The 14,033-nt window shown below is 29.5% G+C and overlaps 2 protein-coding genes across 2 annotated transcripts; one reads left to right on the plus strand and one right to left on the minus strand.

Moving 5' to 3' along the window:
- Window position 1: 1 nt before the first annotated feature.
- VNE69_11011 (putative nuclear pore complex protein) lies at window positions 2–1,654 on the minus strand (the record flags this gene model as incomplete). The annotated part of the gene is made up of 1 exon (XM_065474913.1): window positions 2–1,654. One exon carries the CDS (start codon window positions 1,652–1,654, stop codon window positions 2–4), a length of 1,653 nt encoding a protein of 550 aa, XP_065330985.1.
- Window positions 1,655–8,852: 7,198 nt separating this feature from the next.
- Window positions 8,853–10,511, plus strand: VNE69_11012 (putative SP-containing protein; the record flags this gene model as incomplete). Its single annotated transcript, XM_065474914.1, has 1 exon — window positions 8,853–10,511. One exon carries the CDS (start codon window positions 8,853–8,855, stop codon window positions 10,509–10,511), a length of 1,659 nt encoding a protein of 552 aa, XP_065330986.1.
- Window positions 10,512–14,033: the final 3,522 nt, after the last annotated feature.

The raw sequence follows: 14,033 nt of genomic DNA on the forward strand, positions 1-14,033 counted from the left end.
TTTATTTCTGATAATATTTCTCATATAAATCTAATTTCCCATCTACAAGTTCACACAAATTATAATTCTCTTTCACTAATCCTAAAACCTCTTCATCTTTATCTTTCTTCTCTTCTAAATTCTTATAAAACTCATCACTGACCTTCTCAACCTCCTTAACACACATTATTAATTCATCATCCTCATCATTATAAATCTTCTTACTCTGGTCTATTAACAATTTCTCAAAGAAATCAACATTCTCTTCTAATTCACCAAGACGAGTCTCTTCTTTATCTAATTGACTCAGAATTATCTTATAATTATTAAGACTCTCGAGTAACTTCTCATCTTCCTCGAAAATCTCTCTGGCTTTAGTATTGAAATCTTTAATATTTTCTTCTAATTTACAAGTCTGTTCTTGGATGATCTCGTAAAGGGACATTTGGACAAAAGAGGTGTTTCTTTCGGGATTTGATAATTTACTATTGTCGCCGAAAATACTAGTTTTATCAGAAACTGAATCATTTGTATCTTGAGAAACTGGGGGTGATTGTAATTGAGTTATAGTGGAGGAATCTGCTACTTGAGGCTGATTATTTGTAAAGGGAGTTGGAGTTTGAGGCTGATTATTCGCAAAGGGAGTCGCAAGAGGCTGATTATTTGCAAAGGGAGTTGGAGCTTGGGGCTGCATACTTGCAAATGGATCTGCAGCTTGAGGCTTCATGTTTGCAAATGGGTCAACTACTTGAGTCTGAGGCTGTTGTGTTTGGGGCTGCATGCCTGCAAATGGGTCAGCAACTTGCGTCTGAGGCTGCATATTTGCAAAAGGAGTCGCAGTTTGTGTCTTCATGCCTGCAAATGGATTTGATGCTTGAGATTTCATATTTGCAAATGGGTCTGCTACTTGAGGCTGCTGTGTTTGGGGCTGCTGTGTTTGAAGCTGATTACTTGCGAATGAAGTCGCAGTTTGTGTCTTCATGCCTGCAAAAGGGTCAGCTACTTGCGTCTGAGGCTGCATATTTGCGAAAGGACTTGATGCTTGAGATTTCATATTAGCAAAAGGATCGGCTGCTTGAGTTTGCGTCTTCATATTCGCAAATGGGTCTGCTACTTGAGTCTTCATGTTCGCGAAGGGGTCTGCTACTTGTGGCGTCGTATTTTGTACTTGCCCAAAAGATGAAAATGTATTCTGCTGTGTCCCAAATGTCCCATACTGCGTAGTCGGTGTAGCAGCGGCTTGATTATTAGTCTGCATCCCAGGAAATGTACTGGTACTATTAAACTGTGTGCTTGGTGTACTAGACACTTGATTTAATAAATTATAAGAATTAGAAGAAGTCTGTGGCTGCATATTAGCAAAAGGATTAGTAGACTGCTGTGTACCAAATACAGAAGGCTGTGTAGAAGTAGCAGTGGGCTTCATATTAGCAAATGGATTGGCGGGCTGAGTGGGCTGCATATTAGCGAAGGGGTTGGCGGGCTGAGTGGGCTGCATATTAGCGAAAGGATTGGCGGGCTGAGCGGGCTGCATATTCATAAATGGGTTAGTAGACTGCTGATTAGTGGAGTATAAAGATTGTTGGGGAGTATTTGATTGGTTCATATTTGAAAATGGATCATTTGGATTTTGGGGCTGATCTTCTTTCTTAGGATTAAAAGGATTGAAGTTCATTTGAAGGGGGGTAAATAAAAGATTTAAAGAAATCCAAGAAAAGTGAAAAAAGCGGAAAAATCAAAGAATGCTTTGTAATCAGGATGACAAGAATATTTATAAAATGTCACATTATAAAAAGAGAGGTAAAAATGAGTCTGTTTTTGTTATACTATGTTCATATAAGCTTTTTTTTTTATTCATAAAAAAAAGAATAAGCAAGTTCTAAAATATTAATCTTATGTTTATATTCCTCATAGGTTAATTTATGGAAATCTAAATTCTCGATTGTAAAAGTTTAAATTTAAGATTACTCTTATTTTATAATTTACCCATTCTTATTTAAAAAATAACGAGGTATCATAAAAAAATAAAGAATAAAACACATGAAAGATGAAATTTCAATAAGGTCAAAAATAATAATTATAAGACGAGAAGACTCAAAGAGAAAAAGGTCTATTTCCACTTTAGACCCCTACAAATATAAATACCAATCTTTAAAAAAATATCCCTTTTTTGGAAAACCAAAGTGTAAACTAAAATAAATTGCAAAGTAGAAACAGTTAGTTCTAATTTGGTCATATTGTATGAGAAACATAAGAATAAAACAAACCTAAGAATTAATTTACTGAATTGTGGTAAAATATATGTCTAAATACATAAAAATATGCTTATTTTCTTATGTCTCCTAGATCCGAAATGGGTAGAGGCCTCATAAGTATCGAAGATAGAAGCGAAAGTATGCTTCTGAATATTTATAAAACATTAGATGGGTCTAGAAATGCTCACTAAGACGGGCAGCGATACTTAAAGTAGAGGCAGAGAGCAAATCCCACTTGTTTACAATTCACGAGTATCTAAGGATTAGGTTTTGCTTGAGGAGAGATAACCAAGAAGATGCTAATAGAATCCCAAAAAGAAGCGCTTTACAACAAAATTAACTTAAGGACAAAACATGGAAAGTTGTTTAAGCCAGGGACAATGATTTAGTAAGCATTAGGGACTCTTCTACCTGGCTGGTTAAAGGAAACAATCAGGCTAGATCTGAAGCAATTTATTGCTTCCTACGGGATAGAAATATCTTCTGTGGACAAGAGGTACAATGTCCCCATTGTGGATATCATAGGAAGACCGTGGATCATTTAGCTACTAAGTATGATCGAATGCTGGGTTTTATTATATTAAAAGACACAACTAGGTAGTTAGATGATTCATCTCTTACTATGTATTAAATATGGGTTTAAGAAGACAAAGAAAATACGTGGACACTCAGTACAAGAGATCATGGAAAATGATCGTGCCGAAATAAGAGTAGATACGAGAATATCTACTAATATAAAGGGGACTCATAATAAGCCTGATATTCTTGTGTTTGACAAGAAGAAGAAAGAAATTTTAATAGTCGAAGTTGGTATAACCAACCAGGATCGACTTACTATAGTTGAGAATGAAAAAATTAAGAAAATATGACCTTCTTGCAAATGAACTGGGACTAATACATAAATCCTGGACAAGAATAGTTCCTTATGTAATGACATGGGATGGAGTGGTGACCAAATATCACAGAAAGTACACCAGGGAGCTAGAAATACAACCCTACCTGGAAGCATATATCCAGTCTATTGTGATGAAGAAGACTCTAGAGTCAATCTCTTTGGAACGACGACGAGGATACGATCAGGAGGATGCAGGAGAAGAAGAAGTGGCTAGAGCTGTAAGCGCACTAGCGAATATGGCGACTGTTAAAGAAATGGTGTCGGCAAAGGGGAATGAAGCTGAAAAGCGAAGTTGGAAAACATTAATAATTCCACAGAAACCAAAGTCTGTGAAGAGCTGAATTCCATGAGCGATACCGGGGAAAGCTGTGCTATGAATATCTAATCTTAATTCTAGATTAACTCAATAAATCTTTTATTTTTCTTATGTCATTATAATTAGATTCTAATGCTTATAATAATGTTTTGTATATTGTTTAAAACAGATTTTAGGCTTGGTTATTATTATTATTATTTACTATTTATAAAAAAGCAGGAATTTTGTTAATTTATTAGTTTTTTAAGACGAAAGAAGATTTAAAATTTCATATTTATGTTCTTATAAACATTCATAGGTATTATATAACATAAAATTGCAAACTATAAAATATAAAATGGTGTAATATTAATTTACTTTATTAATATCATAATATGTTTTTACTTATTTTTAATTTATATCATTAAATTTAGTTATTTAAGTGTTCATTATATATATTCAATATTTCTTATCAAAATACATATAAATGTATAATAAGTATAGATTGATCAAGTAGATAGTAAGATAAAGAAGTAATGAAAAAAACATTCGTTTATTTTTGAATCTTATGTTGTTTTATTATTGTTGAGAATATAGATTTAATAAATTTAACCCTTAACTTACAATTGTCTTTAACATGGTGGAGAATAAAATTATTGAGCCCAAGCAAAAACAAAAGAAGAGATCGTAAGTTCCGTCGAAGCATGAGACGTAAAAAAATGCAGTCTAAGTTAGAATGGGGATGGTTGGTTGTCTAACAGAAGAGAAGGTGATGGCTTGCATCAGTCGAGGGACCCGGATAGGTGAAGACGTAAAGTAGCTATAAAGAGCTATGGAGAAACAGTATTGACTGTAATAAGATCTGGCATAAGAGTTGTCGAGATTAAGTGTAGTGGTAATCCCACTATTCACATTAAAGCTATCGTGGCAAGGTAGTTGAATCAATGGTGTTCAAAAATCCAGAGAGATTTAAAAAGAGAAGAAAATCAAAAAGAAACTGTGTTTTAGTCGAAGAATGAGATAGACGGAAAAAATTCGATTTCATTGTTGGGAAGACATGTGTAAAGAATAATCACATGCCCATAGACTACATGTATTAAACAGGGAAAGAAAGTACCTCGAAGACCAATACTAGAAGGGATTGTAAGACGCGGTAGAGTAAAGCGCAGCCCATGGTCAGTTAACATAAAAATGCACTTTTATTTTGAGAGCCCAGTAGTAGGCGTAGGAAGTAGTAAAGATAATTTCATCGCCCAATTCTAAATTTAGCGCGGGGATGTTGAGAATATAGATTTAATAAATTTAACCCTTAACTTACAATTGTCTTTAACAATTATAAATTTTTTTTATGACTTTTCCCCTTCTCGTTCTGTCCACTTTAAATTTCGAAAAATAGATGTATTTTCTAAAAATTGGTATTTTTATGTAAGAGGAAGACTAAAGTGGAAATTCTCCGAGTAAAAGTTCTAGATAAAAAAAAATTTTATTTTTTCAAAATAAAACACAAATATACAGTAGTATTTAACAAAACGAATCTTTGTCATAGTTCAGCACTATTGCCCCAATTACGCAACAATAGAAGATTTATTAAAGCACATCTACATGGCGCATGTGCAGTTATTTTTACATTTGCAAAAAAAAATTAGATGCTTTCGCAGCTTGAAAAACGTAGAAAAAACCATCGATCTTCTTAAGCATTCAAAGATAAAAACTACGGTTTAAAAAATTTTAAAAGTGAATAGTTATAAATTAAAGTGTTGTAATAAGGTGGATCTCAAGCAAAACAATCATATATATTAAAGAATATCGTGAATACCAATAAGATATTACAATTAGAGAAACCTTTTTTTTAAGATTGCTAAAAGCATATTAACAAAGTTAGAATGATAGAGTGGTAAACAAATTGTTAATCGATTATCATGCATTTACAAGAATTTATACTCTCTTTTGTATAATTTCGAAATCGTGTACTGAGTTTTTTGACTAATATCTTAGAAGATACCATGTGTCAGCTATAAGACCGGGTTCATAACGAGACACGCACTTCCAAAGATAAAAATTATATATTAACAAATTAGTTGTATTTTTTACCACATAATTTTATTATCCTTCAAATGCTATTTCTAGAATATATTTGCGACAAATATTTTTTATTCTATTTAAATTAAACAAGCTACAATTAGTACAAAAGGACGAAAGAGAAGTCAAAATCCATTAATATAATATTAAATAAAAACTTATTTGCAAGGAGGGGTATCTTAGAATGTATCTACAAACAGGCCGCCTCACGGTGTTAACACCACAATATGGAAATATCAAGAAACAAATTGACCTTTGAGAAGATATAGTTTTAGGCCCATTTACAAACTAATATAGTTTGTAAAGAGATTTGTGTAATCGTCTTCACTTGCAACCGATTACTTGACTATATCATGATATCACAAACATTAACTTACCTGCAACATGATTGCCGCAAGTTGATAAAAAAACTATTTAAAGAAATTTAATTGAATAAATTTTTTTGTCTTATAAAAGAGTTCTTCATCATATATAAAGTCTTAGACTACACCGCCGATGCTGTTAGTTGTAAACTTATTAAACAACGCTTAACAGATTTCAAATATTTATAATGTATCATTATTTATAAAAACAAATAACTCTTCTGATTTTATAAAACTAAAAAAGAAGATTTAAAATAAAGGTACGCAAGAAGCAAACCATAAAAAAATTGAAACTAACAACCCAGTTACAACGGTTGGCAGAATACAGCCGACACAATGGTGCTTATAATTTTCAATTTATTATAGATTTTGTAAATATGTTTTTTAAAATATTACGCTATTTTATTAAATTTGCAAAAAAGTTTAAGCATCGGAAATTTACAAACGAAGTATAAAAAATAAAGCTTTAAAAGTATTTAAAAATATCTCAATACGATTAAAAGCTGAAGTTTAACTGCCTCTATTACTCGCCGTGCCTATTATGTTTTTTATGGAAATGTGGTTTGTTGTTTTTTTTCTCAAGACTTGGTTAAAGTCCGAAAATTCGGTCTTTATTTTTTAACTTTTAATAAGTCAAAATTAGTATTTCTTGTAAGAAAGATAGTCTCTAGTGCAGCTTTCTTTATTATGACATTTTAGATTAAAACAATATGTATTGGTTTACCATTTTTCGTCGACGACGAAGTTTCATTTAAGTCTGTGACCGGGTGGTATGAGACATGACATCGAGGAGTATGAGTCTAAGAGGGGGAATTGACTATGAGAGCCTTTATAAGTCGTCGAAACGATTTTAATATCTGACGTCTCAAAAGTGTTTTCTACTAAAATCACAATTCCTTCAACAAGATTCATTTTTTTAGAAAATAGAAACTTATAAAATAAAAGAAAACTTATTTAAAAAAAAAAACATATAAGCCGCTTTAAAAACATAAATGCACCTGCAATTATATAATAATGATTTTGTGTATTGTATTGAACGTAAAAATTTTTATAACGTGGTTGGCACAAATTTTTATTAGAAATGCGAGGAACAATGTTTATTGGACAATACAAAACAAAGTATTGAACTTGTCATATATCATACTAGCTACTAAAAAAAACTTACTGTCATTTAGTTGTTTTAAATATTTAAAATACAAGACATAGCTCAATTAAAATTTTGTTTAATAAATGTAATATAGTTGTCAATTACTTTATTGGAGTTTCCATCTCCTCTTTTGGAAATGATTATAAATAGTTTAAGTAGCCAATCAAATACGTCCATTTGTCGAAAGATGATTGGTTGGACTTGATGGGCTACGACAATAGTAATACTAGAAAGACTAATAAATTGCAAAGCTTAAAAAATGACATAGATAATAAAAAATTTTCGAATTCATAGATCATATTAATTTTTTTTGTTTATATACATACTGTTAATTTTTAGATGATTATTTTAATCATCTAAAAATTATTAAAAAACATCTTCTTTTTTTCAAAAATAACACAATTCAATTTAGTTATAAGAAACCAATAGAGCGTGAGTTAAAGAACAAAAATATGCTATAAAAAAGAACTAATATTTTTTATATAAATTTTTGTACACTAAACTTTCATTATTAGTTTTTTATCACAATGTTTAATGAAAGTTTTTTTCGGGTAAAGGATACTTTAAAACCCCCCTTTTGAAGCGCTTCGATTTTTTTTTCAAACCCCAAAATTGAAGTGCAAAAAAAAAGAGGAGCAGGAAGGGGACAAAAATTACTAAGCACTTATGACATTAAAAATAATAAATAAATATATGCTTTTATACAAAAATTTATTTTAGATTTAGTTATAATAATCATTTGAAGTATTGTGTCTTTTTCGCCCTTCTTATTTTTTCAATTTTTTTTAATTGTTGGTTTATTATTAAAGTAGATTTTCTTCAAAAATCTACTTTCATAATAAACCAACAATTAAAATTATAAATATTATTTATATAAGAAAATTTAAAACAATGTTCAACGATCTATACAGATTGTTAAATCAAAAAATTTAATTTAAATATGTTAAGTTATTTAGAATTATATAGTTTTATGGTTTTAATCTTTTTTTAAATCTAATTTCGTATACAAATATATATTTATTTGGTATTTTTACTGTTTGAAGATGCAAGTAATTTGAGTACTAATGATTGCTTCTCGTTTATTTTGCACTTCGTTTTTGGGGTTCAAAATTATAAAGTGAACACTCTCAGAGGGGAGCGTTTTTGTCCCCAATTCTAAAAAATCAGAAGGGCAAAAAATGATTATTGGTTTATATTATTGTAAAAACTTGTATTAAAATATAATTGTGTACATAAATATATATTTATTTATTGTTTTTAATGTCATAAGTGCTGAGTAATTTTTGTCCCCTTCCTGCTCCTCTTTTTTTTTGCACTTCAATTTTGGGGTTCGAAAAAAAAATCGAAGCGCTTCAAAAGGGGGGTTCTAAAGTACCCCACCTCCGTTTTTTTCATATGTAACTCCTTCCATCTATGCTGTGTTATATCTTCCAGGCGCTTTTTGATTTGAAGTTTTGTTTTGGATATCACGTGTTTAATTAAATCAATATTCATTTCAGATTAAAAATCTGATGTCCACAAAGTTCAAAAATAAAACTTGTACTGGTTAATAAGAGTCAAAATAAGATATTGTGTGACATTGATATTGCTAATTTCGTTACTTTTTATTGGTTTTTCGAATTTATAAAACATTAATTAAAGTTTTAATTTTTCTTTTTTTCAAAAAAATAAATAAAAAATTCAAAATCAAAAATAATAAATTAAAAATATTAAAAATTGTATTAAAAGCTTTTACATAGATTATAAACATCTTTTAATTTTTTTGTAGAAGTTTTATAAAATATCGATAATTTTTAATTTATTTTTTTGTATATAAATAAATTTTTTCTTTACCCCCATTATGTTCATCTTACATGTCTTCTATATGTTTGTTTCTATACAAGCAATTTTTAAACCTCTATATGGTGAAACCACGAAAAAGTTTATTCAAAAAATCGAAGGAGGAGATTATCAAATGCTAGATCACTTTAAAAATGGTTATGCAGACTTATGGCTCAAAAAAAATAAGGAAATTGGGTGTTCTTTTAAAATATTAGACTTTGAGAAGGATGAAAAATCAGAAATACCAGAATCATTAAATATTAATTGTGAGGGAAAATCTTTAGATATTATTCTTAATGAATATGAAAGAAAATTGATAGAAATTATGGACATCTATAAATTATATAAGGTCTTTTTAAACTATATGGATGCTGATACAGGCGTATGCATAAATTTAAATGAAAAATTCTTTTTTAAGGACATTATAAAAGGAATCAGAAAAATACATGATAACCTAAATAATACAAATAACAAAAACAAATTTTTGTATTCAAAAACTGCTTATGCTATTGAAAATGAGGAAGGCTTAATTTTTAACATAAACAAATATGCTCCCTTTGAAACAGAAGACTTTGAGCTAAAGCATAATTCATGTGTCAAAATTTTAAGAGATTCGAAAAGAAATATGTGTATCAGTGCTTTAGTTTATACAGAAAAGGCTTGCTTTTATTTCGAATTTTCCAAAGGCGAAATGCTGGACATAGTAAACCAATGTCTGGAAGAAAAGAACGTCATTTATAAGAAGTGTTTCGATTTATACAAATCTACTTTTGCTTTTTCTTTTTCTGATAAAAGTGTGAGATTTTTCGCAGAAAGAAGGCAAAAAGTTTTGAATACTCTACGTCAAGATGAAAATTGCGAAATAATAAAATTATTAAGAGATGAGCTAGGTTTATTGGAGTGTTCTGAAAATAATAACACTAAATATAAGCTACAGCGAGAAAATATTTTGGAAAGCAGGGAATATGCAGAAAGAATGCAAGATTTAATGGAAAATACAGAATACTCAGTCATCGATGCGTTTAGTATTCTATTGGGAAAAGAGGAAATTGGGTTCCTCGTCAAAAGAATTTTGGATAAAACAAAAGATCAGTTGAATATATTTTTTGGTTATATATTATTTTTCGATAAATTAATAGACAAAGAGGAATTAGAATGCCTAAAAAATAAAGGAGATCTTAACAGGGAAAAAATTATATCAAAGATATTTAACAGTAATAGATACCACCAATATAAATATATTAAGGTATTTTTATTTGTTGAAGCAGAAAATTACATTAACAACGAGATAGCTGCCGAAGGATCTTTTAAAACTTTGAAAGAAATTGGAAATATTATGAAAGATAATAGAAAAAACGAAGATCAAAATGAGCAAAGTTCTCAATATTTGGATTTAGTTAATATAATGAATGAAGTAATTGTAAAACAAAGTGAAAACTTTGAAGTTTTTATAATACTAAATATGACAAATTTTATTCGATTATTAGTCAATTCAAGTTTCACCATAAGAACAGTTTTTGCAAATAAACGACAAGGAGTAGATAAAAATAAATTAATAAAAATTTTTGATCTTGATCCAAATAAAGTAGAAGGAGATATCAATTTGATTAAAGGAAAACTAGCAAAAATTGCTGAAGAAAAAGAAAAAAAAATAAATCTAGCTAAACATTGCTTTTAATTTGATTATATTTTTATTCTCTAGCAATTTACATTCAAAATTTTTCATTTTTTCTTTATGATTAACAAAATAACAAAAATTTTTTACTAGTCCTGCATGTCTTAAACATCATTAATAGTTAAATTGCATATCTTTACAATCAAAAGAATGATAAAAATAAACTTTTGACAAATTAAAACGAATTCTAACCCGCGATAATAATTTATTGGCATAGATCATATAATGCTTCTCCTGCAATTAAATCAGTTTCATTTTAAAAAAAATTTCCCCCGGTGGTTAATACTCAATCCTCTTAAGATAAGTTAAGTCTCTTTGTGACCTCCCGTAGTTATAAGCGTTGTTGTTCTTCACATTAATCTTTCATGTGGGGTATAAAAAAAAAGAAAAATCGGTATATGACCGTTTAACCCCCGCTTTGAAATTAAAAACCCCCTGTCAAAAATGTAAAAATTGGCAAAAACAATATTTGTTGAGGCGGATGAGCTTTAAAGTGAAAAAATGAATTTTGCATAGAAAACAAAGAAAACATTATTTGGGAAGCATTTGATGTTGAATCGGCTTGCCGCCTTGCTTGTTTCTTGTTTTAGTAGAAATACTGCTATTTCCTTGAGGTAATACAAGATAATGTATAACTTGTTTCTATCATGATCACTAATCAATGGGTAACATATGTGGCCACATGAGACAAGCAAAGGGATGGAGCACGGGACTGTGAATCACTCGATCAATGCTGTATACCTAGCGATTCTGAGACACAATACCAAATAATTTAGTTGGTTTTATCTCATTTTAAAAAGAAATATTTGATCTAGACATGGAATAAATTAGGAAGAACACAATCAGTACCCTTTCCAATTCCTCTGGGCTTTTCAAATCAACAGATAAATCGTCAAGTCTCTTTTTTTATATTTTCCCTTTTTTAAAAAATTTCAAAGCGGGCTCTAAACGGTTTGTACCGAAAATTCAGCGCTTCTCCGTTTTGCTGCCCTAAAAAAATGGGGCAGCAAAACGGAGAAAAGCAAAAATTAATAATTTTTGTTTTTTTTTTAAAAAAGCCCCAAAAATGACAAAAAGAAACTTTTATAATTATAGACATCCTTTGTTTTCCAGTCTTGCCTCATGTAAAAACTACAAAATAGAGACTGGAATTACTAATTTGATTAGACGATGTGGTTCTTGTGATCATGTTGTTGCAAAGCTTACAATATTATTGGAAAGGGACTAGGAAAGATTAGTTTATAGGTGTATGAGACAAGAATGCAGGGCAAAAAACAGATTTATACCTGGCATTAAATTATCATTTGAAATTTATCTTTTTGTTGTGTTCTTGGTCCTTTGTAACAGCAATTATAGATTAATTAAATGTTTAACGTGTGTGTCAAATGACACTATTTTAAAAATAAAGCTTAAATTGAGGGAATATATTAGAAAGAAATTGGAAACCGATTGCAAAATCGGTGGATCGGGAGTTCAAGTTCAAGTTGATGAAACTGTACTGTGTAGAAGAGGAACTATTAGAGTTCCATCTAGAGCAGATGATGGAATTAAAGATACTGTATGGATTTTCGGGTTAATAGAAGCTGTAGATAGAAAAGTTTTTTGTATGTACAAGTTCCGGATCGAAAGATAAATACTTTAACAAAGATAATAGGAGATATAGTCTTACCGGGATCAGTTCTTATTTGATGGCCATCCTAGTTATCCCGGTGTAGCAGCGAATCTAAAACTCAAACACATTATTGTAAATTATTCAATAGGATTTACTAATGAAGAAGGTTTTCATACTAATAATATTGAGAATTTTTGGTCTGGTATGAAATCTGAAATGACTAAACAGCACGGAGTAAAACGTGTGAATATCGAATCTTGGCTCGAAGAATATACTTTTAGAAAAAAAATTTTAAATAATGTATTGAAGACTGAGGAAATGGATGTTCTAATTGATTTTAATAAATTGTGGTATTAATTGCCACATTATTATTTTTATTCTTATTTTCCCTCCAAGTGAATTTTCTTGAAAATATTTTACTATAAATATTTTCTCTTTATTTTACACACAAAAAAAGATGAACAATCAAGAGAATATGAATAACTACGGGAGGACACAAAGATACCTATCCCCTCACAAGAGGACAGCTAATTACCCACATGGGAATAGAATTAATAAAAACCATTTTACTAAAACTAATTTAGGTGCAGGGAGAAGCATTCTTGAATGCTATTTACAATTGGCCATCTCCCTGGTGGAAACACCACATAAATATATTTTTTTTTATATTTGATGCCCCATTTTTTTTTTGGGGCAGCAAAACGGAGAAGCACCGAAAATTCATTGGTAGGAAAATATAATAATGTGTAATTAATACCACAAAAACAACTTAATTTTACACAATCATGTCAATTGCGTTTTTAAACGGAAAAGCTTTAGTTAGTTGTAGGAAGAGTTATACATGTCAAATATATGGTGCCATTGTTTTGATTGATATATTTGAGATGTCGTTTCTTTAAATATCACCATCACCACCATATATATAAAAGAATTTTATTTAATTTTTTACCCCTCTTTTTTTGTGATTTTAAAAATAAAACTTCTTATTATAACTTATTGTGACATTGTAATATCAAATTTAAACCCAATGCTTAAATTTGATAATTGTAAGTGCGTATACTATATATCAATACGTTTTTATTCTATTTATTATTTTTAGAAAACTCAGTTCCAAAATATCGTCAGAATCGTTTTTTAGAATTTATTTAACCCTTCCAGGAAAAATTTTAAAAACAAATAACAAAGAAGAAATTGAATGTAAGTGTCAAAAACTGAGCTTAGAAGTTCCAAAAATTATCTCATTGAGATTATTAAATGTTTTAAAACAACATTACTTCTTATATGTTACTAAAAAGTATTTTTGAAAATGATGTCTAAACTCTGTCAAATTCAATCATCCAAAATGGAAACTGTACAAAATTTAAGGATGAAAGACATATTATCAAACTAAACATTTAGATCCCGTTTTCAAAACGGGAAAGCATACGCTAGTTTATAATAATTAAACTCATGTTTTCATTTTAACATTAGTAATTTATCAATAATAAAGGAATGGAAAAGTACAACAAAAAGCTAGACGTCGATCTCGTGGTACAAAAAAGCCGCTTTTGATCAACAAATCACATATTTAATATGTGATTGTGCTATAAAATTTATTTCTTTCAATGTAAAATTTGTTATCTTTATTAACTAAGCCAATAATCAATGCAAGAGAGATATTAACTAAAAATAATAATGTTATCTCACATTTCGACATTTAGAGACGAGGAAAATTGGTAGAATCATAATATGTAGACCCTTTTTTATTATTATGTTTGGCTTACTATAAAAAAGATTCTGCTTTTAAATTCGTTGTACATTATAAGGTCTTCAGAAATTATTCTCTTTCAAACAACCTTATATAGTTTCGTTTTTGACCTCTAAATATTCAACATAATACATATGCATTTGTTACATAAGTGTCAACAAATATA

Source organism: Vairimorpha necatrix, chromosome 11 (assembly GCF_036630325.1).
Source record: "Vairimorpha necatrix chromosome 11, complete sequence".
Taxonomy (NCBI): domain Eukaryota; kingdom Fungi; phylum Microsporidia; family Nosematidae; genus Vairimorpha; species Vairimorpha necatrix.